The following is a 26,813-nucleotide window of genomic DNA, read 5'->3' on the forward strand; positions in this document are numbered from 1 at the left end:
AGAGCCTAGAGCCTCCGCGCCGGAAGTGGTCACGTGCCGTGTTTCCACCTCTCGCGTCCCGTGCCTCGGCAAGCGACTGATGATCCGAGTCACCATGTAATACCTCGACTCTCGATGCGCATCGAGCATCTTCCATCTTCCATGGCTGCAATACCAAGGTGACGAACTGTTGCCGAATCAGTAATCTATCCCCCCTCCCCGGCATATCAATAGAAACCTGCCACCCTCCCTTCCTTTACCTCCATCGAATCCGCTGATACCTCAACATGGGCTACACAGCCAAGGCAACAATACCTCTTATCCCGCTGGCGAAGGATTCCGTCCTTCTGCCCGGTGTCACCCTCCGCATCTCAGTATCCAACCGTGCCGACATCCCCCTACTCCTATCATCGGCCTTCCAACGGGCCACGAAGTCGAGATCAGGATCAGCTCAACTGCCTGTCGGCTGCGTTCCAGTGAATTCACCCTTCCTGAGCCCCGATGGCAAGGAACTGCTCGACAGCGCTGCCAAAGAGAGCAGCCGGGACTATGACTATGCCGACATAGATCCGGGCAAGGCTCGAAAGAAGGATTTATATGGATACGGCACGCTGGCCAAGATTGTCAGCGTCCAGGGAAGTCCCAATGCCGACCCGTATCTGCTGGTGGAAGGGATTCAGAGGTTCAAGATCGACAAGATTAAACATGAAAGGCCATATTTTGAAGCGGACGTCACGTTTTATGAGGATGAAGTCCCCGATCTTAACGACGGTGACCTCCGCGCCAGTTTTACCCGGCTCAAGCAACGATCTCGTGAGCTTCTGACACTGCTCCGGCTCTCGTCTCTCTTCCGCCCCGCATCTATGGCGCTGTCCCCTTTAATTGTCCGCCGCTTCGAGCTGTTCATTGCGAAAAAGGACCTTTCACAAGCTGGCCAGTTGGCCGATTTCATGACGGATATTGTGGAAGCAAGCTTTGAAGAGAAGCTCCGGATCTTAAGCACGCTGGATTTACATGAGAGACTGGAGCGCGTCCTTGCCCTGCTCAACAAGCAGATCTCGGGCATCAATGGAAATATTAAAGTCACCACCATAACCTCAACGACCCTGCCATCCAATATCGGAGTCGACATCTCCGACTTGAATCAAAAGCAGCGCGAAGCTCTAGCGAGGCGGGCAATGTCCGGTCTCAATGGCATGACGCCGCCCGGAATGCCTGGCGTTAACCGAGGTGGTGATGACGACGAGGATAACGAAGTTAATGAAGTCGAAGAGCTGAAGAAGAAGGTGGCTGAAGCGGGCCTGTCGCCGGAGGCTCAAAGGGTCGCGGAGCGCGAACTTCGACGACTCAAGAAGATGAACCCAGCCAACGCCGAGTATGGTGTGATTCGCACTTACGTTGAAAACTTGGTCGAGATACCGTGGACGAAGGTCACCGATGATCAGCTTGGCGCTGATACCCTGAAACGGGCACGTAAGCAGCTTGACGACGATCATTACGGATTGGAGAAGATCAAGAAGAGATTGCTCGAGTACCTTGCGGTCTTGAAGTTGAAACAGTCTGTCAACGCCGACGTCGATCAACAGATTGCTCGTCTCACTAAGCAGCTTACTCCCACTCAAGACGGGGAGGAGAGGGAGGTCGAGCAGATCCCAGACAATGAGAGAGATGCGGCCACTGCCAAGCTTCATGTCCTCAAGTCGAAGCGGATGGTGGACAAGTCTCCCATTCTCTTGCTGGTCGGACCCCCAGGCACTGGCAAGACCTCGCTCGCAAAGTCCATCGCCCTCTCCCTGGGCCGCAAGTTCCATCGTATCTCTCTGGGCGGTGTCAGGGACGAAGCAGAAATCAGAGGCCATCGGCGGACGTACGTGGCTGCTATGCCAGGCTTGATTGTCAGTGGCCTGAAGAAAGTCGGCGTGGCCAACCCCGTCTTCCTCCTCGACGAAATTGACAAAGTGAGCACGAACAACTTCCATGGCGATCCTTCAGCTGCAATGCTTGAAGTTCTTGACCCCGAACAGAATCACAGCTTCAATGACCACTACGTCAACATCCCTATCGATCTGAGCAAAGTCCTCTTTATCGCCACGGCCAACTCTCTAGATACCATTCCGGCGCCCCTCCTTGATCGAATGGAAACTATTCGCCTGGCTGGCTACACAACAGTTGAGAAGCGTCACATCGCCAAGCAGCATCTCATCCCCAAACAGATTCGCACCAACGGTCTCTCCGAAGGGCAGGTCGTCATTCCGGACGATGTCGTGGATACCATCATCACGTCTTACACGCGTGAATCTGGAGTCCGCAACCTCGAGCGTGAGATCGGAAGTGTGTGTCGCTACAAGGCAGTCCAGTACGCCGATGCCCGTGACGCCAATGACATGTCGAAATACAACCCCGTCGTTCGTGTCGAGGAACTGGAAGACATCCTTGGAATTGAACGCTTCGAAGAAGAAATCGCCGAGAAGCAATCGCGTCCCGGCGTCGTTACTGGATTGGTTGCCTATTCGTCTGGCGGGCAAGGAAGCATTCTTTTCATCGAAGTTGCTGATATGCCCGGAAAGGGCCGGGTGCAACTCACAGGAAAACTGGGAGATGTGCTCAAAGAATCCGTCGAAGTCGCACTTAGCTGGGTGAAAGCTCACAGTTATGATCTCGGCCTGACGCACGATCGAGACGAAGATATCATGGAGAAACGTGCCATTCATGTCCACTGCCCCGCCGGGGCGGTGCCAAAGGACGGGCCCAGCGCTGGATTAGCACATACCGTCGCGCTCATTTCGCTGTTCTCCGGCAAGGCTGTCCCGCCGACAATCGCTATGACTGGCGAAGTGAGTCTGAGAGGACGAGTCATGCCTGTCGGGGGCATCAAAGAGAAACTGATCGGTGCCCACCGTGCCGGCGTCAAGACAGTCCTGCTCCCGAGTGGGAACAAGAAGGATGTCAAGGACGTTCCCGATGAAGTGAAGAAGGACTTGGAGATTGTGCATGTCAAGTAAGTCATTCCCGGTGAACACCCCTGTTTGCTATTATTTATTCAACCTTGTCTGGCCCTCTTTTGGAGGAAGCGGAGTCGAATATCGCTAACAATTGATCTTTACAGGCACGTCTATGAGGCTCTTCGTCACATTTGGCCCGAGTCACACTGGGCGTCGGATCGACATTTCGCTGAGATCGAGAGCAGATTGTAGCTATTCAACGAGCGGTGTTGGTATCGGCGCGGCGCGGCGCGGAGCAGTCACAATTACATAGTTCTCCCTGTTGGGGCTCCGGTTCGTTTTAGCAAGCGTCATTTTTTCTCTCTTCCCTACGCATACATATATAGCTTCTTTCGGTCCTGATCAGATCTACTGTATGCTGTACCATGCCGTTCTCACTTTCCTGTGCTCCCAAAGCAACATGTTGGGTACGAACGGTTGCATTTCTGCTTCGTATAGGCCCTCCAAGCGCACAGTATTGTGTGTATTGGGCGCGCGACACTTGGCTCGAAAAGCGTGTGTACAACCCTCGCTGTTCATGGTATCTATACAACGCAGAATGTGTCGTGTTATTTGTACAAATCTTCGAGATCGTCCTCTTCCCTCGCAATGCGATGATGATCTCACGAAGACGAATTCGTCGGTTGTGATGGCTGCGAGTTGTTGGCGGCAGACCCCAATCCTCGCATCGCCCGCCAATCGTCGGAAAAGTTCTGCCACGTCGGCGCCCATTTCATCTTTCCCTTCAGTAATTGCTGAGCTTGGAGGGCGATTGCTTTTCTGTGCTTCAGATCCGGGTTCATCATGCCCCATTCCGATTCCTCGCGGTTCTTCTCCACGATGGCTTTCATTGATTCCCAGTATCGTTCGTGCTCCCATCTATATCGCAGAATTGTGTTAGCATATGTCCACAAAACAAGAATAAAACCTGCTTTCATATGGGGTCGCCTACGGTTCCAGGTCTTCCGGTTCTGCGGGATACACGAAGGGTTTCGCCAGGAGACATGTCATTTTCTTTTTGCTGGGCGGACGAAATAGTTTGCCCTGAGAGTATTTGCCTCTGCCATCTTTTCTCTCCACTTTTTGTTGTACCACCACGCTGCGGATGTGGAGGACGTCGACGCCATAGACATCTTTCAGGTAGGCTCTGAGGTCGATCTTGTTGAAGTGGAGTGGTACATCGAAAGCGGCGTAGCGAGGACCCAGATGCGGTGTTCGCATCAGCACCACAGCGTCTTTAGGATCGGGGCTGCAGATATTTGTTAAAGCAACTCTTGTCAAGGCGTCGTCCAACTTACAAGTACACCTGCCGGCGCATGCTCAAAGGGACATTGTGTGGAACTGCAAAGTATCGGGCAGGGTCCATCAATATTCGCAGGATTGTCGATCTCTCGAAGTTTATCGAACCAGCTGCGATGAAAGACTTGACATCGCTGGACACCTCACGCAGGCTCGGGTGGGTGTCCATGAACCTCTCGAGATTCTTCCGGTCCAGCTTCCACCATTCCATATTTAACCCGTCTTGCCGAAAGACAGGAGCAAATGCTCTCTGCTCGTCGGCATTGAGCCTGTTCCACGAAGACCTCTGCCACTCTTGAAGTTTCTCTTTACTGACCAGCGCATGTGCTCGGAAGAAGGTTAGACCTTTGCTGGTCTTGATGCGTCGTTTTGCGTTCCATAGGCGTGGTCCGTCGCCGTCTCGAGGACGAACCCGTTGTGTTAAAAGAACCGGGGGAGTCCGTTTGACGTGGATCTTCGCACGAGGCGCTGTAGCACGGGGCATCGTGCAAATATGAATTCCAGACAAGTGAGGGAGTGTGAGATGTCACCCTGGTTCATCCCGTAGTCAATGGAAGTCATGCTGTCGACGAACTTTTGGGAAGCTAAAGGCACTCGACACACGGGGAAGGTGCGCCGAGACTCTGGAGCCTCATCCAACGCATCAACCACGGTACGAGCCAGTATTGCCCCCGGAGGCGCGCTGCCGGGCATTATTTTGGTGGATCACCAATTCACCCTTCAACCTATTCCGTAAGCTTCTTGACGCCTGGATCTGCCCTGTCCCAACTCCATTCAGCTTGTATCTGCAACGAAAGCGATTCTGCTCTTCTCAGTCCTCAGAAGACTCCCACTCAACTCTCCAAGTCGCGCATCCTACCCGACAGCGCAACTCCGTTTTCATTCAACTCCTACTGGCCAGTGAAGGCCGTGGTGCAAGATGGCGCAGGACGAAAAGAAGCCCACCGCCGCGGACAAGGGCAAAGGCAAGGCGGAGGATGTGCCAATGGCAAATGGGGAGAACACCGCAGAAAAGAGCGATAAGAAAAAGGCAGATGGCAAGCATGACGAGCCTGCGGTCGAAGAACTGAGCGAAGAAGACCAACAACTCAAGAACGATCTCGAGATGTTGGTTGAAAGATTAAAAGAAGACGACCCCTCGCTCTACAAGCCTTCGATTGACGCCATCAAGAACTTCATCAAAACATCGACCTCCTCCATGACGGCTGTCCCCAAACCTCTCAAGTTCCTGCGTCCTCATTATGACGAGATTGCTGCTCTCTACGATAAATGGCCAGCTGGCCCGGACAGAGACTCTCTTGCCGATATGTTGTCGGTGCTAGGCATGACTTACGGAGAAGAGGAGAAGCTGGAGACGTTGAAATACAGGCTACTGTCAAATAAATCGGATGATCTTGGGTCGTGGGGCCATGAATACATTCGACATCTCGCACTTGAGATTGGCCAAGAATACCAGAATCGCTTGACGGACGAACAGGAGGTCGGCGACCTGACGGAGCTTGCTCTCTCTCTGGTGCCGTACTTCTTGAACCACAATGCCGAAGCGGATGCTGTGGATCTGCTGAGCGAGCTCGAGATGATCGAAGAGATCCCCCGGTTCCTGGACGAGAATACCTTTGCGCGAGTGTGCCTGTACATGGTCAGCATGGTCAATCTCCTCACGTACCCCGACGACGTTACCTTCCTGAAGACCGCACACGATATCTATGTCAAATACGACAAGCTTGCTCAAGCGATGGTGTTGGCAATCAGACTGAATGACCACGAACTCATACGGCAAGACCTGGAATCGACTGACGATGTTGCATTAAAAAAGCAGCTGGCCTTCCTGATTGCTCGGCAAAGAATATCGATAGACGTACCGTCCGAGACGAAGGATGAACAAGAGATCGCCGAGTGCCTTGGAAACACCCAACTACCGAATCACTTCAAGACGCTTGCCAAAGAGTTGAACATCCTGGAGCCCAAGGTGCCAGAAGATATTTACAAGACGCATCTGGAAAGTGGCCGGGCGAGTTCGGCGGCTGCAGACTCGGCGAAACACAATCTTGCGAGTGCATTCGTCAATGCTTTTGTCAATGCCGGTTTTGGTACGGACAAGTTGATGCTGGTAGAAGGTGAACATCGACCATGGGTATGGAAGACCAAGGACGATGGCATGCTCTCCACCACCGCGTCATTGGGCATGCTCATGCAATGGGACGTAGAGGGGAGCTTAGACATTATCGACCGATTCCAACAGGCGTCAGAAGAGCCAATCAAGGCCGGTGCACTTCTCGCGTATGGCATCGTCAACTCTGGAGTCCGAATGGAGGGTGACCCGGTGATTTCACTCTTGAGCGACGACGATGTTCTCCAGAGTCCGAAACCCTCGACACGAATGGCTGCCATCATGGGCCTGGGACTGTCATACGCCGGCTCGAACCGAGAAGATCTGCTCGATTTCTTGTTGCCCATTGTCGAGGACAGTGGCTCAGAGATACAATTATCTGCCATGGCCGCCGTGTCCCTGGGAATGATCTTTGTTGGTTCATCCAATCATCAAGTGGCCGAAGCGATCGCGACCCAGATGATGGACGACGACCGTCAAAAGCAGCTCAAGGATAAATGGGCAAGGTTCATGGCCCTCGGATTGGCTCTGCTCTACTTCGGCAGACAAGAGGAGGTCGATGTCATCCTGGACATCCTGAAAGCCGTCGAGCATCCCATGGCAGGGCCAACAGCCACCCTCGCGTCTGTTTGTGCTTGGGCTGGAACTGGAGCCGTGCTTAAGCTGCAGGAGCTCCTCCATATCTGCAACGACCACATCGAGGAGAAGGACGAGACGACAGGCGAGCAACTCGTACAGTCTTACGCTGTTCTTGGTCTGTCGTTGATCGCTATGGGCGAAGACGTTGGGCAGGAGATGGTTCTCCGCCAGTTTGGCCACTTGATGCACTACGGAGAGGCCAACATTCGGAAAGCTGTGCCCCTCGCCATGGGCCTGATCAGCCCTAGCAACCCTCAGATGAAGATCTACGACACCTTGTCAAGGTACAGCCACGATAACGACAACGACGTTGCAGTCAATGCCATCTTCGCCATGGGCTTGGTTGGAGCAGGAACGAACAATGCCCGTCTTGCACAGCTCCTGAGGCAGCTTGCCAGCTACTACCACCGGGATCAGAACTCGCTCTTCATGGTCCGAATCGCTCAGGGTCTGCTCCACATGGGCAAGGGTACCATGTCTCTCAACCCCTTCCACACCGATCGACAAGTTCTGTCGAGAGTAGCTGCGGCGGGTCTTCTCACTGTGCTTGTCTCTCTGATTGACTCGAAACAATTCATCCTCGCCGACGCTCACTATCTCCTCTACTTCTTGGTCACAGCAATGTATCCCAGATTCCTGGTTACCTTGGACGAAGATTTGAAACCCCTTACGGTCCACGTGCGTGTGGGTCAAGCGGTGGATGTCGTTGGACAAGCTGGACGGCCACGTACCATTACTGGCTGGCAAACTCAGAGTACGCCTGTGCTGTTGGCGTACGGTGAGCGAGCTGAGCTGGAAGACGAGGAATACATTTGTTTGAGCAGCACGCTGGAAGGACTGGTAATCTTGCGCAAGGTCAGTAATACTCCAACCTTCAACATGTTCTTTTCACTGACGTTGTGCAGAATCCGGAATGGGAATCTACCAAATAGAGGGCTCGCTGTGACTTTCGTTTTCATGCATCCCACACAATGGTCTGGGCGTAGGTGGAGGGAAAGGGCCTGGACGGATCCAGACGAGTGTCCCTGTACCATAGATAATCTCAGAGCGAGAAGGCAAACACCGAGTGTATCTGTATGTGCGTGCTGCCGTCGGACATCTCGAAACATATTTCTGGGTTTGCTTTGATAGAGGTTTAGTCACGTGTCGCCGCGCATTCGCGAATTGCGTCATCGGTCATTGGCCCGCGCCCAAGTCCCGAGCATCTGCCATTGCATCCTCAGGCCTCCTTCAATCCCCCCGTTTCACCCTGCATCCCTTGTTGAGCTGGCACGGCACGGCACCACGTGTCGAAGATGGCGTCGCGACGGTGATTCGAGGGCCACTCATCATTATGATCGTGCAATTCGTTTCAATTTTGCCTTGTTAAAGTCTTGCGGTGGAGGGGCTCACTGTTGCCTCGACTCTGCACTCGCCCGCTCAGAAGATGCCGCCCTCTGACCCTCGCATCGCTGCGCTTGACTTCGACACCAATCGAAAACGTGGACGCCGGTCGTCAGGGTCGCGCCCTCGACTCGACGATGAGGACTTTGACTTCATGGGCCAGGTCGCCCAGGAGATCCTCGAGCGAGATCGCATAGCCATGCGCAGGGAGGTGATTCGAATCTTGAGCTTCGTTTGCGCGGTGCTCAGTTGGTATGATATATGCACACGACACCGAAGGTAAAGCCAGAGCTCATATTTGCGTGTAGTTTATGTGCAGGATCAATCACCTCCTTCTCCCTCTACGGCGCTCGTTTCCTTCAAGATCTTCACTACACGCAACTTCGAGTCAATGCAGTCTCCATCACCGCCGAGTTGGCCATGTACCTTCCAGTGCCTCTCTTTGGATATCTGTGCGACCGCTACTCACCACCGCCTTTGTCGCTTCTCGCCTCTCTCTTGTTTGGCATGGGATATCTCCTGGCTGCCTATACCTACAAGTCAGGCCCTCCCTCGGACGCTACAAAACCAGGCCACGGCTGGCCGTTCGGGGTGATGATTATTGCTTTTATTGGCATTGGGGCAGGGACTAGCTGCATGTACCTCTCCGCCGTGGCCACATGCGCAAAGAATTTTGCCAATGCAAAATATCGGGGCTTCATGCTTGCTGTACCTATCGCGGCATTTGGACTCAGTGGCATGTGGGAATCCCAGATTGGCGCACACTTGCTCTATGAAAAACTACCCAATGGTCACAAGGGCGAGGTCGATGTTTTCAAGTATTTCATCTTCCTAGCCGGGACATTGATTGGTGTCGGTCTTCTTGGGACGCTAGGCTTGCAAATCGTGGACGAGGAAGAACTGATTGACCACGGAGTGGAGAACCTTGAGCGGAGCGGCCTTTTGGACGAGAGTGAATTCTACCGCGACACTTCTCGTGCTCCTACCCCCATCAACTACGGCACCATTGGGGATGATGGGGAGTCTGGCGAGGGCTCTGGCTCCTATTCCGACGACGACATGGACTCCGAAGCTGAACGAAACCTCTCCGAATCCCAAGTTCTCAAGAAGCGTGATCAAGACCGCCGCCTTCGGAAGAAGAAATACTGGCTCCTCAATCATGCCACCCATACATTCCTTACCGACCGCACGATGTGGCTTCTTGCGGCTGGGTTTTTCCTGCTCACAGGACCTGGAGAAGCATATATCAACAATCTCGGCACAATCATCCCATCTCTGACGCCAGAAAATTACAACTATATCGGTGGCGACGGGGTCAAAAGTCCTCCTGCAGGCCACGCAAGCACACACGTCTCCATCATCGCCCTCGCGTCAACTTTTGCGCGCCTCTTCACGGGAACACTTTCCGATCTCTTCGCCCCTCCCTCAAACCCTGACTCGCCACCCAGCAACCGGGTCCAGTTTTCTCGCCTTGTCCTGCTCATTCCTTCGGCATTTCTTCTTCTCCTCGCGTTCCTAAACCTCGCCCTTCCTGCGCTCACGGCCCAGCACCCTAGCTTGTTCCCACTTTCGTCGTCGTTGGTGGGATTAGGCTACGGGGCGTGTTTCAGCCTCGTGCCCATCATTATCTCTGTGGTATGGGGAGTGGAAAACTTTGCGACGAACTGGGGTGTGGTGGCTATGATGCCTGCTGGAGGAGCAGCGGTGTGGAGTCTCGTTTATTCCGCTGGCTATTCAGCAGGGAGTTCGCATTCTCCTGATGTCGAGAATGGGGAATGCCGAGGTTACTTGTGCTTCGCGGCATGGGCCTGGGGATGTGCGGCCAGTGTGAGCTTGGCCATCTTCTGCTGGTGTGTTGCCTGGAGGGTATGGAAAAGTAGAAACGTGGTCGTGTAGCATGCGGCAGCAGCGGAACTTGAGGTGGCGCAAGGCAGGGTAAGAGTGGATGTGAATGTTTCGATCACCGTTTGTTCTGAAGGGCCAACACGATGCATACGCCACGGGAAGGGCAAACAACGTGCAGACATCGAAACTCAAGAGCAAAATGAGGAGGATGCTGGAGAGAGAACCCTCCTCTCGAGACAGCCTTGCGACATCCACGTACGGGTGCGTTGAGCTTGAGGAACTGCATCATAAGAATGATGTCCTGAGAATCTTTTCGCCACTGAACTTCTTCCTCCAAGGCCTTTCCTCCAGCAAGCGAGCGACACAATACGCATTTTCTGGTTCTGGGCTGCATTTACTTGCGCGATGGCGTTCTTTCTTGGGTTGCACTACATTGCATTGCGCTGCTGTGCTGGGCAATTGTTTCACTCTTGACCATTTCGTATGGCATATGGCATATGGATGACATTTGCTTACGCCACTACGAACGAGCCTTGGTGCATTTCCGGGCAGAGTGGGTTTTGACTGACATGGGGGGTTATCAGTATCTACTCGGTACATACATACATGCATACATACATACCTAGTAGGTATGGTCCCAGGAGCAAGGGAGCAAGGGAGCAAGGGACAAGGAACAAGGGTACCACGCGCGAAGAACGAAAACACAAGCAGGGCAACACGGGCCTCCTCCTTCCATCGGACGAAGGAGCAATTCGAAGCACCGATTTCTCTCCTTTACGATCAGATTTCTTTATTATCTCAGGATGGATTCAGAGTTGTCTTTCAGTGAAGCACTGGAATTTCCTGTCTTCGAGCTCTCTCACTACCATTCTCACTCTCGTCCAGCAGACTGACAATACGGCAGGCAAGTGAGCCTTCTCCCGTCATCGTCCTCCTCCTCGTCGTCGTTATCAACACAGGTCCTGGCCGTTCCGTTCCTACTCTCTTTGCACATGGGTATCTTTGTTGGGTTTTCATTATCATTATGTCCCCCCCATCCCCTCCGTCCTTGCTCTCATTCATGAATCGATAGATGGCATCGAGCCCCTTTTCCTTTTCTCTCTCTTTCCTTTCCTCGCTCGGTTGCGCCACCATTCGCGTCCATCGGGCCCGGGAACCGCGATATCGGGCCAGGTAAAATGACTCCCGTGTATCAAGGGGGTGGATATCATGCCAGGATTTGTTTCCATTTGTGTCTCCATATGCCAATTGCAAACAAGAATCGCAGCGCCCGTTTCCACGGCGCCTCAGTGCCCACCCGGTGCGAATGTCCCCCAGCGCCATGCCGATAATGCAGACAAAATCTAAAATCCAGAAACCTAAAGACCAGCAAATCAAACCAAGTCCCAAGCCGCGACGCCCGTAAATCCCATCCCAACTCTGCCCTTCCCTTCGCGAAATTCCATCACTGTCAGGCCTCGAGCATCCTGTCTATTACCAAAAGTCGTAACGGCAAACAGCGTGATGGTCTGCCCCGGAGCCCCTAGCTGGCGAGCTGGGATGTCCACCACCCACACATCACCACCCTGTCCCATCGGTCCGGGATAGTAGTCCATGGGCACAAGATCCTTATCTCGGCCGTCAACTCCATTGATCGAGACGAGGAACACAGGCGGTGGCCCTTTCCGTGTGTGTCGTTCCAACGTCCAGTGCGCGCATCTGAGACCAAACTGGAATCGGACACTATCTGGTTGCCGGACGTTGATCTTTCTCGCTCGGGGATATACCGTCTTCTCACCAATCGAGTAGTCTTCCTTTGCGTTTGTAAATATCGTAGGTCCTTCGACCATGTCAGGCCAGCAGGCAGGGTCGATCACGATATATTCTTCCCAGCTCATGCGCCGCCCTCCAGGAAGGAAAAACTGGTCTTTGTTGCCGGGGAAATGCTTCACCGCAAATTCTTCGTTCGACATGGTGAAGAAGTCGGGGTTGAACTTAGCCACGTAAGGGCGACCAGCGCCTTGGACGTAACCTGCTCCCCAGCAAGCATCGATTAGTTTCCATTCTCCATGGTCGATTTTGACAGCGTTCCATGCATGGCCTGCATTGTATGGGGGAAGAGGTGCTCCTGGCGGGAGGGGATTGAATCCATAGCCTTTGCCGTGACCCGAAATGACAACAGATTCTAGACCAGCGTAGGTTGCTAGGTTTGTGAAAAGGGCAGCATAGCCTTCACAGACTGCCAGTCCACTTTGCAGAGTTGACTGTGGCGTCGATCCTCTTACGTTGTTATTGAAGAAGCTGACAACGTCGTAGGCAATGTTGTGGTGCAGCCAAGTAAAAATTGCGCGTGCCTTGTCGGTTGGAGATGGAAATGGAGAGGTCAGTTGATGAGCTAAAGTCTGCAAGGAAGTAACTTGAGTTCTGGGGAAAAGAGTGGCTTGATGATCAGGACCAGAGAAGTCACGGCAAACGAGACAAACACTGGACACAGGTGACAGATTGCCATTTACTGAAACGGTGCTCGCAGAAAATTTGGGCTTAGTCGCCTGTATGGCCGAGAGATCTGGTCGAGAGGACTTTGGAACCGGAGGCGGAGCTGGCTGGGCACCTCTCAAGTGACCCATCATGGTCTCTGCCCACGAGATGGGTCCATTTTCCCTGGCTGGCGGTGGTAATCCATGCTCTCGCAAGGGTAGTGACCCTGACTCCTTTGGCAGCAGCTGAACTGGCTCCATCACAGCGACCGGCTCCTGGTGATGTGGTTGTTCCTTTGGATTGTTGTAGAAGAATGCTGCTTTCTTCGCCTTTTCAATGGATTCGACCGAGGGAACGGGAGGCATCTTCCTAGGCTGAGTATCCCCGGCATGTTCCCGGTGTTCCGTCTCATTCTTGCGGGATGGGAGTCTCGGTGGAAGGGACGGCCGTGGAGGAGGAGCAGGTTTGGCTTCCGCAGTGGTGGATGTGGTAATAAGCGTTGTGCTTGAGGGTGCTCGATTGACATATTTGGGGCGGTCGTCTGAGTGTTTCCTGGTGACTACATGTGGATTACCATTCCGAGGAGGCAGGGAAGGCAGTTCGCACTCGCCCCATGCGGGTGCTTTGATTCGGCTGCCGGAGTCTGTAGACTTGGTACGAGTAGTGGTGGCCCTCGAGGAGGCTGTGTCATTTGTCCCACTGGAATTGATCGATGTCACCGAGCTCCTCCTCTGTTCTTCAAGCGGGGGATTTCGCGAGGGCAGGGGCGGAGGCTGTTTTCTCGCCGGAGGTGGAGGAGCAGCTTGATTGCCTGGTCGTGAGTCGGTGACGGAGCCATTGAGCTGTTCCGGCGGGTTGTTGATGGTGTTTTGCTTGACAATTAGGGGACGCCTGGAAGGGACCGGAGGAGGAGGGTGAGACGAGGGCCGGGGCAGCTCTCCAGGTATTCGGCCAATATGGGCAGCATTCAACGCGGCAATGCGCTGCTGGAGCGTCAGAGTGACAAAAGAAGGATCCTCACTCATAGCTGACTATCAGGGACAGGAAATGTTGTAGCCTAGAGTGGAGTGGAGGGGGAGGACAAGAGAGTGTAGTCGTCATGTCAGAAGATGGCCATGACTGAAAACGAGCGGAAGTCGACGGTCACAGACTTGGGAGGATGAGAGTGAGCGACAACTGCGACACGAAACACAACGTAAGAAGCACGCGGCGTTGCGCAGGATGACGGTTGGCTTGCGGAGTTTCTGGGCTGCGGCGACGGCGTGCGAAAAGGGGGCTGAAACGGGGGCACGTGAGGTGCACGTGAGCGGCACGTGAGCATCTTGGCCGGTTGAAGGGGGACAGCGACCTTCGGACCGAGTACTCGTACCTTGAGACACCTGTTAATAGTGAGTGACACTAAGCACTTGTGTGTCTGTCACAGAGACATCGAACTGCTTCTCAACACTGGGACAAAGGAGACATTCCAGGAACACTCACACCCATGTGGCCAGTTGAAACCCGAAACGTGCCAAAACGTTGTAGCGTTATGCTTCAACCCGACGTTTCACATGGGTCAGGGACATAATATGCCTCCACAGAGGACGCGGATCCCGGACATTGCCGTGTACAAAAGTTTACAACGGCAGGGATGGAAAGACGTATCGACAATTGCTATCCCTTGAGCCTCGATGATGCGGCTACACATGTGGCTGAAGTTTAATCCGCTGTTGCCACCAAATCCGAGGTCCCCTCCTTGCAAACCATCACAATACACAACCAACTCTACCTTCATGGGATCATCCACCCGCAGGATCGTTTCCTCACCACGGCTGGCCCCTAGTGCTCTTCTAAGGCTTGTCATCCAGCCTTTTGTGTGGGCTGCACGCACAAGGCCGACCCCCTTTTCACCACCTTATGACATCTGTCGTGTTCGTAATCAGGAAGGTTGTTCAGCTCCTACGGACGGTCCAAAGAACACGTCCAGATGCCTCAACAGAGATTGGATGTTCCAGTGTGAGCTCATTTCGACGTCGGGAACACTCGCTCCATGAAAATACGAAACCGACTGACGGACACCCAGCTTGCCCTGTAGCGGAGGCAATGTAGTAAAATCACTCCGGGGAAATTTGTAGCTGCAATCCGTTTCGACTCTGACAAGGTAAGGGCTGGCTGAGACCTACTTATGTCTCTCATAACAGCACGCCCGAGCTCGATGGAGTTGACCTGCAGTCGCCCGCTCTGTTCGTATTGCCCTCCTCCGTCTCTTGTGCAACTCGAGCCTCGTGGCCCAGCACACAGCTGTACTACCATCACGGTCTCTGGGGGTGTGGAGGTGGTAAGGAGCTTTCTGTAGAAGCTTCCAGCTGAGGTCACAGTGGTCCAAGCTCTTTCGAGTCCGCTCGCTATTCATTGAGAACACCCTCTTGCTCTCTGGTCACCTGTGCTTCTGACAGTGGTCTGCATTGTGCCACCCCCAGCACACCACTCTTTGCCGCCTAGGTGGTAGTGTAATGAACCATTCGTCTTGGACCCCGCGAAAGATATGAAACATCTACGAAATAAGTGCATAAAGTAGGAAAAGCCATTGTCATTGCCTCAGGTGTGCCGGGGGTGATGGTGCCTTTCATGATATTATACTGTACACTTACAGTAGGTCCGCAAAAGTCACCGGACAGAGGCTGTTTTCCACCAAAACAGGTAGTTTTCAACAGACGATATCTCATTAACTTATTATGGCGACCCTTAGTTATTTATATAGTAGGATATTTTCTATAATTATTAATTATATATCTGAAAACGCGATAGTCGAAAAGTTATCTTCTATATAAGGAACAGTTAGTTTAGTTATCATACAAAAAATCTAATTTTCTATGGGACTTAACCTAATGCTTTCTTTTATATAGTATAACCTTTCGTACACCACGCTTTTAGATATATAATTACCATGTAGAGAAAGCCAAGATAATCCAGTATATTCTACCATACAAATAACTAGGGGTCGCCATAATAAGTTATTGAGATATCGGCTGTTGGAAACTACCTGTTTTGGTGGGAAATGGGGTTTGTCCGGTGACTTTTGCGGACCTACTGTAAGTATTGTGTTGTGGTAATGAGGACGAGGCTGATGGCCCCTTTTCCCCGCCCAAAGGTGGTCAGGTGGGGTCGGGAGTTGTCAGACAGCTGTATTTCTATGCCATCTCCATAGATTTCAGGGCTGTCAGACGAGGACATTAAACACGCCGGCTGCCCCACGCTCCACATCCAACCTCCAACCTCCAAACCCCCATTTCAATCTGCCGAAAAACGATGGTGGAGTAATAATTACTAGAGCACGACAGAGGGACTGACTTGATTATCTGAGGGTATGTCCCGGAAGAGAAGAGTACATTAATTAGCTCGACACCCGACCCCATCTCCATGACGGCCAGGAACATCGTCGTCTTGATCCAGTCGGTGACCTTACAATAGTTCCCCAATCCATCCCTCTACCGACTCTCTCTCTGTGTCTCTCTCACACACATCATGGCCTTCCAGCGGATATGCCTAATCGGCGCCTCGGGCAACCTGGGCAGCCTGATCCTCAAACACCTGCTGGCGTCTCCGCAGAAGTTCAAAGTCACAGCTCTGTCCCGCCAGTCGTCCACAGCGAGATTCGCCGACGAGGTCGCCGTGGCGCGTGTGGCCGACAACTACCCGGTGACGGAGCTGACTGAGGTCTTCAAGGACGTGGATGTGGTCGTGTCGGCCGTCTCCATGATGGGCATGCATGAACAGTACAAGTTCATCGACGCCTGCCTGGCGGCGAAAGTGAAGCGCTATTTCCCCACCGAGTTCGGCCTGGACGACCTGCCGGACTGGCTGCTCCAGCTGCGCGAGATGTTCAAGATCAAGCACGACGTGCGCGACTACCTAATCTCCAAGGAGGACACGGGGCTCGAGTGGACCAGCATCTGCTGCAACGCCTTCTTCGAGATGGGTGTGGGTTCTGGGTTTTTCCAGCTGGACTGGAAGAGTAAGAAGGCCGTGCTGATCGACGGTGGCGAGCCAAAGTTCGTCGCCACGACGTTAGACACGGTGGCGTTGGCGGTGGTCAAGGCCATCGAGAAGCCCGAGGTGTCGAAGAACCGGATCCTGCTGGTCCAGGACTTCACCACGAGCCAGAAGGAAATCCTGGACGCCGTGCAGCAGAGAGTGCCTGGGTGGCAGGTCGAGAACGTCGAATACGAATCGTGGCTAGAGAAGGGGAAGGAGCAGGTCCGGAATGGCGACAACAGCGCCCTGCCGAAGTTGACCTTTGGCACGTTCGCGCAGGGAAACCAGTACGAGGGGAGGCCCGAGTATGGAAATCAGGTGCTCGGTCTGCCGACCAAGTCGTTCTCGGAAGCCATGAACATGTTCTGGAAGGAGTACGAGACTCGTCAGAAAGCCTAGACCCCCAACGGTTCAGACCGACGTGTGGTTCAGGCCAGAGTATGAGGCGTGCGACGATTGAGGCTGAGAAGACAAGGCTGTCATTTTGCATGCCGGGTCACGGTGACCTTCTGGGCAGACCCAATGTGTCATTTAGTCGAGTGGTCCAAAAAGACCACAATCGCAGGCTGCCGTGCCTCGCCCCCAAATCTTCCCACAGCGGTAGCAGAACTGGGCGGAGCAGACGCAAGTCATATGGTTGCATCCCTCCCTCCTCTCCACGAGATGTCCGCACCACGGGCAGAATTTCCATTTCTCCTTGACGACGAGCGCCCGCAGCTTGTGGTCGCGCTTGCAGAGCCCACCGTGTTCTTTGCCCCGGCAGCCCATGCACATCCTCCTCTTGCAGAGGTGGCATCTGGCGTAGTCTTGCATGACCAAGAAGCTGGGAATGTACGCCAGGCAGTCCTCCCACGGACAGTAGACCGGGTTCGCCGTATGCAGTTCTTGGAGCCAGAGGGTCAACACTTCGAGCAATGCAGGGTCCAGCCCCCCGTGTTCGCGTATCGCTTTGAGTGGCACGCTCTGGCCACAGCACGTCAGCTCGTGTCGCGTCTTAAACATGTTCTGCAGACCATCTGCAGTCTCTCGTTAGCCCCCAAGTACTGCCTGTGAGCAACGGTGATATCTACATACCCCGGAGGCACTCGAGACAGAATGAATGGCGACACTTCAAGGTCACGACGTCGACCCTGAAAAACGGGTCCATACAAACCACACAGTCGACGACATCGAGCGGCGCATCCGTCGTGCCACTTTCCTGGCGCCCCCTCGTCTCCGCCTTCAACTTGGCTCGCACAGCCAAGTTTTTCAGGATCGCGGCCCTCCTCGCCGACTTGTGCTGGGCGTCCTCTTCCGTATCTCCAGATTGTCCGAAGTGGGCTTGCAGGGCTCTGTGCACGGTCTTGAACTCCTCGATGGCGTCGTACAGACAGACGGTCTCGGGGTAATGCACCGCCTGGACACAGGCGCCCAGGTAGACGGCGTTCTGTTGGACGTCTTGCTTCGTGCTCTCCACGAGGCTGTCGACCCCGAGGACCTGCGGGGATGACTGGGGATAATCGTTGAGAACGCGGAGCAGAAACGAATAGTCGAGGCCGGGCAGTCTGATGGACACGGTCGTGTGGTGCGTGTCGGAAAAGGTCGCGCCGATCAGACCCTCCCCGTAGATGGCGTTGAGGGCGTAGATCTCGTCGGCCAACGAGGGATTGTGGATTGATATCTCCATCATTACATCTTGAATGGGAACGAGGCTGGTTCGTCGATGACGAGGGATATGAGACACTGCTAGGGATGGCCACTGACACTTGAATATTAAATATATAGACATCTGCACAGACCTCGGAAAGCTGGCTTAGCAAATGACTCAGGATCCTCTCTCCATCACCCACAGCCACAGTTGTGGGGGACCGAGAATATACGAATACATAAGTGGATAAGTGGCTGGGGGCCAAATACAAGTACATAAGTACACGCTGGTTTGAATGAGTCACTCCCAGCACCACGGCGGCACACGAGATTCGAGTTAGCCAGACACCACGGGTCTACGCTGCGTAGTACACACGATGGGCGACCTCATGGATTGAGCCGGTAGTGTCAAACTTCAACGCAATACATCCAGGTAACTGACTCTACAGAGCATATCAAGCCGGTTGAGCTGTCCCCCGAAGATATAACGTCCTGGACCCATAGTGAGCCTTGATACTCTATTTCTAGGGTTCGTCTTGTCTCTAGGTGCTGTAAGCTCCTTGCTTTGCTCGAGAGACGGCCGTACTCGGACATCCTCGCAGCGCGCACATCTATTTCATCTCGAATGTCTCTTGAGCGACCTCCTGCTCCTCAACACCACCTTTCTCTCCGGCCTCCGGATCACCCCGAAGTCTCGCTTCCAACACGTGTTTGTACTCTGCCTTCGCAAAGAGCACATCGATCTCCTCCAAGCTCAGGCCCTTGGTCTCCTTGACGCAGAAGTACACAAAAGGGACGGCCAAGACGTTGAACACGCAGAACAGCAGGTAAAATTTCCAGCCCGAGGCTTGGATCCCCATCGGCCCAAACTTGACCACGATGAACGTGATGATCCATTGGGTGAAGACACCCATGGAGGTACCAATATGACGGCTGTAGAAGATCGTTAACTTGTTGTTTACAAGTTCTACTGCCATGGTAATGATCATGGCAGACTGGTGGGTATCAGAGAAGGAGAACGTCACTTACACATGGAGAGGTGCGATCTCGGGAACATACTGGACACCACAGTTAGCTATGTCCTCTTCATGATCCGGGAAATAACCCACGATCCATGGCGCATCGCACCAGGACGCTCCAAAGAAGAACTCAAACAGGAAGATGCTGACGACAGCAAGCTTGTTGGAAGAGTTGTTATTGACGGCGAGCCCAATGGTGAACAGGATCATGAACGTCGAGCAGAAAATGGCACCCCATAACATGACCGATCTTCGGCCAAATTTCTCCATTGTCCATATGGTCGACACGGTCCCTCCCAGAAAGAGTAGGGTCACACCGCCGCTCGTGATAGCAGCCTGGTTTTGCGACATGCCGAGAGAATGGATGAAGAGAAAGGTCGCGTAGTACGAGACAATATTGTTGCTTGCGTTGGCAAAGAGCTCGAGTCAGCAATACTTCTTGACTGGAAGAAATGGGAAGAGGCAGTACCCCCTCTCAATGTATTTGAGAAGTGGCAGCAGACACCGCAAAGACATCCTACTCACCCATCCATTTGTTGAAAGAACTGTCGAGTGTTAGCTTAATCAACCCTGTCCCGGGAGATGTTGCAGACTCCCTCACCTGAACGAGAACACCCAGCCACAGCCGCCAGGTCGTGTTTACCGGAGAATCATCGTAGAACAGGTTCTTGAAATTGAATTTGTACTCCTTCTCCGCTTCAAGCGCTGCAAACACATCGGAACGCTGTTTGGCCACTACCTGGCTGTCAAGTGGAACAGAGTAAATGCGGGCCATGATATGATCGGCGTCAGCAATCTGGCCATTGGCGTATAGGTAGCGGGGCGACTCCGGGAGGAAGAAGATCATGGCAAAGGTCAACAAGATGAAGACGACCTGGAAAGCGATCGGTAGGCGCCAGACGGCCTCTGTGTCGGGAAAACTGCGAATCATGCCGTAGTCAAACCAATAGGCGATTGTGAGGCCCAGGATGACGATCGAAAGCTGAGCCGCGATTAAGGCACCTCGAGTCTTTGCCTTAGCCGTTTCAGCAACCCAGACCGGCACCATCACGGTGATGATGCCCATTCCGAGGCCGGCAACGACACGTCCCGAGATCAGATACGAAGTACCGTGGGCTCCAGCCTGCAGTCCAGCTCCGAGACAGATGAGGAGTCCTCCGATGACAATGAACAGGCGGCGACCGAGCAGCTGTCCAACAAACCCACAGATGATACATCCAGTCAGGCAGCCGATGTCGTAGATCGCCACGACCGTGCCTTGCAGATCTGCCGCATTGGGGTCGATGTGGTTCGCTGACAGGAAAGTAGGGAGGGCGATGAGACCGCCCAGGACGCCTTGGTCATATCCTAGGACACGACACTGTCAGCAGCGAGCTCATTGTACACTTCTAGAGTAGAAGATACCAAAGAGGGTGAAGGCCCAGGCTGAGCACAAGGTGATGGCTGCTTGGAGCCAAAATCCTTTGAGCGATCCAGCATAGCCTCTATTGAAGGCCGACATACTGTGAGGAAGCGACTGTAACGGTCTTGCAGATCAGGTGTACAGAAATTCTGAGAGATCATAGCGAAGATGATGGGTATTCGCCGGATATATGCAAACAGCAGACAAGGCCTGCTGGGGGATTCATTTCCCGTGAGAGGCTGTTGCGTGGGATGGTCTGCATCTCAAGTCCACTCTGGAGCACCCCGTACTGGAGAATTTTCCTCATAGGATCCGGCTATACGCTTTGGTGACCCAACAGGTGTGTATAGCCTAGTATACCAGTAGCTCTATCAGGAGAATCGCCGTCTCTGTGCGGGGACTGTGGAGGCCGTGACGCCGGTGTCGTGTACATCCCTTGGATCCCCATATCGAAAGTTGCGGAGCTGTGGAGTTGATCGGCCTGGTACAATGCACAAGGTCCTGTGACATACAGGAGGGCCTTTCATTTGCACTCCTGACTCGAGGTTTGGGTAGTCATATTGCAGAAGGAGAAGAACGATGAATAGTGTGATAGAAATTGGTCACCGCAGCATGCCAGGGATGAGCAACATTGATCGTCAACGTAGAAATCCCTGGCATTCAATTGTCCGTCTCTCGAGATTTTCACTCATTCTATACAACCAGTTAGTTGGTGTAGACAGGGCCCGTTGCTGGACCACCTTGTTGGATGGGTGAGTAGAAAGAAAGTTGTGTGTAAGTTGAAGGAGACGAAGCGTTGGAATTAGCTTTAAAACAATACGAGATGCCCTCCCCAGAGTGGCCTTCTAGTTCGCCGTGCGGTGTAGTCTATTACAGCAGAGGTTCGAATGCACAAGTCTGGTTAGATCTATGAGCGACAGGTGTCGATAGACCTCTATTTGCACGATCTAGACGAATCTATGCTCCCTCTCACCGGATGTCGTGGAAGCCGCCATCATTCACCACCAGCGATCCGTTCATGTAGCTGCTCTCGTCACTCAACAAGAAACTCAAGACGTTTGCTTGCTCCTCAGCAAACGCCATTCTTCGCAGGGCAATCGCTTTACTGACCGGAGACTCCTCGTTCTCCTTTGACCCGATCGTCCCTTCGGCGCCCATCGACTTCACGATCATTTGGGTCAACGTCCACCCCGGACACAGAGCATTGACGCGGATCCCGTCTGGCCCATAGAACTTCGCTCCGTTCTTGGTCACGCCAATGGCAGCATACTTGGAGGGTGTGTATGCTGCCAGGCCGGCAGCTTGAAGGCCAGAGATGGAGACGACGTTGGCAATGGAACCTCGCTGTCCTGGAATGTTGTGAGGGCATGCCGGTTCGAACGAGATCGGACGAGGATCCTGGGTCTTCATCTGCAACGCCTGGTATTTCTGACACAGCCACAGACCCTTGGTGTTGATGGCGTATGTTCTATGATGGTGTCAGAAGTGCCCTCCAGCAGTGTCAAGCATCGCACCTTTCGAACAGCTCGGTGGTAATGCTTTCCTCTTCAGCCCATATGGCCTCGCAGATGCCGGCACAGTTGGCGGCGTAGTCGAGGCGCCCTGTCCATTCTGTCGACGCGGCGATGGCATCCTTGACTTGTTGCTCCTGCGTGACATCGAGCTGGAGAAACTTGGTCTTGACATTCCACTTCTTGGCCACCTCCTCCGACACCTTTGCACCTTGTTGCTGGTCCATGTCGGCCACCACGATGGAGATGCCCCGACTGGCCAGTTTGTGAGCGGTGGCTCGTCCAATCCCACCACTGCCTCCGGTAATGAAGGCCACACGCTGTGCCATGGCGGCCATATTCTCAACCTACCGAGGGGTGACAGCAGAGCAGGAAGCTGATGAGGTCGAATTTAGCAGTCACGTCGAGCACCTACCTCGCATTTAAGAAGGACTGCACGGAGGACACCGCCAGACAGCTCATCATGCACCACTGATCGTCACACTGGTACCACCGTGGAGTTGTATACCTGCATGTGACTACAACCTTTGTCGAGATGCGGGGACGATGTGCAGATGTCGATGTCGCCGGGCCGAGGATGAGAAGAGCGAAGGGCCAGCCACTCGTATGCAGTGTCGACGGCGCCTCCATGCAGCTTGTACCTCGTATTGGGACCCGAAAAACCCCCAAGCAACTTGCCCCAACAGTCCCACAACATGGTCCAGACGACATGCACACCACTGCTCTGTTGCCTTACATTCCTACTCGAAGAACGAACGCCCTCGAGTCATCAAGAGGCCAACGCACACAGACGCGGGAAGACTGAGTGCTTATGGACTCTGCCCGTTGAATATGTGGAATGGGCCATCTCGACTGGCCTTCTTCCCCCACCATCTGGGAATTTCCGAGAATCCCCATTCTCCACGGCATTCGAAACCCGACAAGCTAAAAGATAGATCAGGATGATGGAGCCTGTCGATACAGAGAGCACATCGCTAACGCATCCACTAGCGACAACCCCGCCTGATATCAGATACCCAGGCTGTTTTTTCCTTCACCCTGGTCCAGATCTCTACGTCCTTTGTCCTCTCTCTGAACATCCTTGGTTTTGGTGACAATACTCTATCAACCTGCTCTCGAGAAGTGATTCACTCGCTCATTCCATTATCAACATGGCGCACGTAGTGACGGACATGGACGCCCTGGTCGTCGGGGCAGGATTCGGCGGCATCTACCAGCTCTATCGGCTGCGGGAGATGGGCTTGTCCGTCAGGGTGATCGATATGGCCGGCGACGTGGGCGGCACGTGGTACTGGAACCGCTACCCGGGCGCCATGAGCGATACAGAAAGCTTCGTCTATCGGTTTTCGTGGGACAAAGAGGACTTGCGCACTTGGCCTTGGAGCCATCACTACGTCAAACAGCCTGATGTCCTGGCATATCTGGAACATGTGGTCGAGCGACATAACCTTCGCAAAGACATGCAGTTCAACACCGAGCTCCTCTCGGCAGTCTGGAACGATACCTCCAAATACTGGCAGATCGAGCTGAGCACGGGAGAGAATCTCAAAGTGCGATATCTCGTCACCGCGCTGGGCCTGCTGTCGAAAGCCAACTATCCAGACATCCCGGGCATCGACTCGTTCCGGGGCTTGAAGGTGCACACGGCCAAGTGGCCCCAGGGACTCGACCTGACGGGCAAGCGTGTTGGCATCATCGGCTGCGGCTCGACAGGCGTCCAGGTCATCACGGACATCGCATCACGGGTCAAGTCTCTGACCTGCTTCCAGCGCCACCCTCAGTACAGCGTGCCCAGCGGCGACCGACCGGTCGACCCCGACTACCGGCAGTGGGTGAACGCCAACTACGACGCCATCTGGGAGCAGGTCCGAGACTCGACCGTGGGCTTCGGGTTCGTCGAGTCCACGATCCCGTTCAAGTCCGTGACGTCGGCGGAGGAGCGCGACACCATCTTCGAGCGGCTGTGGGAGGCCGGCAACGGGTTCCGCTTCATGTTCGGCGGCTTCTGCGACATCGCCACGGACCGCGAGGCGAACGAGGCCGCGTGCGAGTTCATCCGCAAGAAGATCCGCCAGATCGTCAAGGACCCGGAGAAGGCGCGCAAGCTGCAGCCGCACGACTACTACGCGCGCCGCCCGCTGTGCGACGGCGGCTACTTTGAGCAGTTCAACCGCGACAACGTCGACGTCGTGCACCTGCAGGAGACGCCCATCACGCGCATCACGGACCAGGGCGTGCAGACCACCGACCGGTTGCACGAGCTCGACGTCCTCATCTTCGCCACGGGCTTCGACGCCATCGAGGGCAACTACAACCGCATCCGCATCCGCGGCCGCGACGGCCTCACGCTCAAGGAGTACTGGGATCCCACCGGCCCAACGAGCTACTTGGGCGTCGCCGTGCCCAACTTCCCCAACCTGCTGATGATCACGGGGCCCCAGGGTCCCTTCACCAACCTGCCGCCGGCGCTCGAGGCCCACGTCGACCTCAACACGCGCCTGATCGCCCGCGCCGAGGAGCTGCGCAGGGCGAGCCCGGCGGCGGGCCCGACGCCCGTCGTCGAGGTGACGCCCGAGGCCGAGAAGGAGTGGTGTCTCGAGTGCGAGCGCATCGCCGAGGGCAGCCTGTTCAAGGAGACGGCCAGCTGGATCTTTGGCCAGAACATCCCCGGGAAGAAGTACGCCCTGCGCTTCTACTTCGGGGGCTTGAAGGCCTTCTACGAGAATGTGAACAGGGTCATTAACAACGACTATATTGGGTTCAAGGGCTTGGGAGAGAAGAAAGGAGACGCACTCGGGACGGCGGCAGAATCGAACGACTTGACAGCACGCCTGTAAGATGGTAGGGTTGGCCTTAGTATATATATATATGTATATATATAAACACGAGAAGAAGAAATCAAGATCAGACTGAGATACGCAATTGCAACACAAACTGGATAATGTCTTCAATTTCTTTATGGAAAGCAGAATCCTTCCTGTCCTGTACGATCCTCGTTGATGAAACGTACAGGACGTCTCCGATGCATTCAAATAACAAGCACTGAATCAAGTACAAGCAATGTTCGTCATGAGTCGTGACCAAGTTGTTCCTCTCTGTATCAGCTCATTCCAAAAGACCCGTCCCGTTCGTTGAACCCACCACCATATGCAGCCGTCGCTGCTGCAAATCTGCTGAATGTATCATTTTAGTATCTGCTGCCACCGCCCCAGCTGCTGCCGCCACCGCTGCTGCTGTGATGCTGCTTCTTCTTGTCCTTCAAAAAGTCTTCAGCCATGCTACCAAAAATGGCACCGCCAACCGTGCCGAGGAAGCCGTGGCCGGCCTGTTTGCCCAAGAAATGACCACCGAAGCCGCCACCGATGGCGCCGAGAAGACCACGGTCGCTCTCATTCATCGGAGGAGCGTTGGGATCGTAGTTGGGCGCATTGGGGTCAGACGACTGCGGAGAAAACTGGTGGTTGGCCACTTCCGGTGGCAGGCTTGTGCCCTGTTGACCTTGTTGTTGTTGTTGACCGCCTTGCTGGGCCATTTGTTGCTGGTATGCTTGGTTCTGGGAGTAGGCATCGTTGCTACCGTATTGCTGGGGGGCATTACTGCCGTAGTAGCCTGAATGGCCTTGTGGGTTGCTGGCATCGTAGGCACCGTATTGGTAGCCCGCCTGACCGTGCTGGAAGCCACCAGCTTGTGGGGGGCCGAAGGAATCTTGTCGGCGAGGAGGGCCGAAGCCTTGGTCTTGAGGGGGATATTGTTGGTAGCCTTGTTGTGGCGGATATTGTTGACTGTATCCCTGTTGAGGAGGGTAGCCTTGACCGCCACCATATCCTTGCGGAGGGTACTGTGAGCCGCCGTAGCCCTGGCCACCGCCGTAGGAATCGTAGGGACCAGACATGGTGATGTGAGGTGAGGTGAGGATGCTAAGTGGAGGATAAGGGTTACAGTAGGGTTCAAATCCTGTAGTGAATGTGTTTTGACGGGCTGGATAGCAGGGGAGATGGATAAAATTCGATGAGAGAAAGGAGGATTTATACCAGGTGAGAAGAGAAGAGATGTGGAAGGAGCTTGCGCAGCTCGAAGGAATCCAGACCGCAGCTTGCAGTGTTGCTGATGAGTGTGAATCCGGGCCCCCCAGCCATTATTCACGCAGCTGAGCCCCGCGGCAAAAGGGCCAGAAGAACCCCTCCTTGGGAGGGGATTCGCCCATTCCCGGGTGCCTCGTGCCCTCTGAGTGGTCACCCGGCTCCCCCCAAGTCCGAAAAAGATGCCTATTACGCACAGCGCCCAGCCCCTCGTGGGTGCCTCCAGCCCCCTCGTTTACCCAGATGTCAGATGTTCCGGCCGATCACTCATCGATTTCTCCGGCTTGGCCCATCCACCAAAGGTCTGTGGCGCAGGAGGTCACGTGGTGCGGCGTCATGGCCGAAACACCAATCACCCATCAGCAATGATGTAGCGCTGTGGCGCAGTGGCGATAGGACGACAGCAATGACCAAAATCCCCCTTCTCGGACATCAACGGTTAAATGCAACACCTCGGTACTACGAGTGA

At 54.2% G+C, this 26,813-nt stretch overlaps 11 protein-coding genes across 11 annotated transcripts; 5 read left to right on the forward strand and 6 right to left on the reverse strand.

Moving 5' to 3' along the window:
* Positions 1–266: 266 nt before the first annotated feature.
* On the forward strand, positions 267–3,173 carry AYL99_01909 (ATP-dependent protease La; the record flags this gene model as incomplete). Its single annotated transcript, XM_018833425.1, has 2 exons — positions 267–2,977; positions 3,086–3,173. 2 exons carry the CDS (start codon positions 267–269, stop codon positions 3,171–3,173), a joined length of 2,799 nt encoding a protein of 932 aa, XP_018696049.1.
* Positions 3,174–3,583: 410 nt separating this feature from the next.
* On the reverse strand, positions 3,584–4,743 carry AYL99_01910 (hypothetical protein; the record flags this gene model as incomplete). Its single annotated transcript, XM_018833426.1, has 3 exons — positions 3,584–3,839; positions 3,913–4,209; positions 4,259–4,743. 3 exons carry the CDS (start codon positions 4,741–4,743, stop codon positions 3,584–3,586), a joined length of 1,038 nt encoding a protein of 345 aa, XP_018696050.1.
* A 435-nt stretch (positions 4,744–5,178) lies between these two features.
* AYL99_01911 (26S proteasome regulatory subunit rpn-1) lies at positions 5,179–7,940 on the forward strand (the record flags this gene model as incomplete). The annotated part of the gene is made up of 2 exons (XM_018833427.1): positions 5,179–7,863; positions 7,914–7,940. The coding sequence occupies 2 exons, from the start codon at positions 5,179–5,181 to the stop codon at positions 7,938–7,940; spliced, it is 2,712 nt and encodes a 903-aa protein (XP_018696051.1).
* Positions 7,941–8,434: 494 nt separating this feature from the next.
* Positions 8,435–10,287, forward strand: AYL99_01912 (hypothetical protein; the record flags this gene model as incomplete). Its single annotated transcript, XM_018833428.1, has 2 exons — positions 8,435–8,643; positions 8,700–10,287. 2 exons carry the CDS (start codon positions 8,435–8,437, stop codon positions 10,285–10,287), a joined length of 1,797 nt encoding a protein of 598 aa, XP_018696052.1.
* Positions 10,288–11,609: 1,322 nt separating this feature from the next.
* On the reverse strand, positions 11,610–13,718 carry AYL99_01913 (hypothetical protein; the record flags this gene model as incomplete). Its single annotated transcript, XM_018833429.1, has 1 exon — positions 11,610–13,718. The coding sequence occupies one exon, from the start codon at positions 13,716–13,718 to the stop codon at positions 11,610–11,612; it is 2,109 nt and encodes a 702-aa protein (XP_018696053.1).
* Positions 13,719–16,197: 2,479 nt separating this feature from the next.
* On the forward strand, positions 16,198–17,106 carry AYL99_01914 (hypothetical protein; the record flags this gene model as incomplete). Its single annotated transcript, XM_018833430.1, has 1 exon — positions 16,198–17,106. The coding sequence occupies one exon, from the start codon at positions 16,198–16,200 to the stop codon at positions 17,104–17,106; it is 909 nt and encodes a 302-aa protein (XP_018696054.1).
* A 132-nt stretch (positions 17,107–17,238) lies between these two features.
* Positions 17,239–18,373, reverse strand: AYL99_01915 (hypothetical protein; the record flags this gene model as incomplete). The annotated part of the gene is made up of 2 exons (XM_018833431.1): positions 17,239–17,723; positions 17,782–18,373. The coding sequence occupies 2 exons, from the start codon at positions 18,371–18,373 to the stop codon at positions 17,239–17,241; spliced, it is 1,077 nt and encodes a 358-aa protein (XP_018696055.1).
* Positions 18,374–18,944: 571 nt separating this feature from the next.
* AYL99_01916 (hypothetical protein) lies at positions 18,945–20,853 on the reverse strand (the record flags this gene model as incomplete). The annotated part of the gene is made up of 5 exons (XM_018833432.1): positions 18,945–19,266; positions 19,363–19,755; positions 19,878–19,897; positions 19,954–20,699; positions 20,757–20,853. 5 exons carry the CDS (start codon positions 20,851–20,853, stop codon positions 18,945–18,947), a joined length of 1,578 nt encoding a protein of 525 aa, XP_018696056.1.
* Positions 20,854–21,723: 870 nt separating this feature from the next.
* Positions 21,724–22,594, reverse strand: AYL99_01917 (hypothetical protein; the record flags this gene model as incomplete). Its single annotated transcript, XM_018833433.1, has 2 exons — positions 21,724–22,222; positions 22,269–22,594. The coding sequence occupies 2 exons, from the start codon at positions 22,592–22,594 to the stop codon at positions 21,724–21,726; spliced, it is 825 nt and encodes a 274-aa protein (XP_018696057.1).
* Positions 22,595–23,416: 822 nt separating this feature from the next.
* AYL99_01918 (hypothetical protein) lies at positions 23,417–25,102 on the forward strand (the record flags this gene model as incomplete). Its single annotated transcript, XM_018833434.1, has 1 exon — positions 23,417–25,102. One exon carries the CDS (start codon positions 23,417–23,419, stop codon positions 25,100–25,102), a length of 1,686 nt encoding a protein of 561 aa, XP_018696058.1.
* Positions 25,103–25,452: 350 nt separating this feature from the next.
* Positions 25,453–26,157, reverse strand: AYL99_01919 (hypothetical protein; the record flags this gene model as incomplete). The annotated part of the gene is made up of 1 exon (XM_018833435.1): positions 25,453–26,157. The coding sequence occupies one exon, from the start codon at positions 26,155–26,157 to the stop codon at positions 25,453–25,455; it is 705 nt and encodes a 234-aa protein (XP_018696059.1).
* Between the last annotated feature and the right edge of the window lie 656 nt (positions 26,158–26,813).

Source organism: Fonsecaea erecta (genome assembly GCF_001651985.1).
Source record: "Fonsecaea erecta strain CBS 125763 chromosome Unknown Scaff2, whole genome shotgun sequence".
NCBI classification, from domain to species: Eukaryota; Fungi; Ascomycota; class Eurotiomycetes; order Chaetothyriales; family Herpotrichiellaceae; genus Fonsecaea; species Fonsecaea erecta.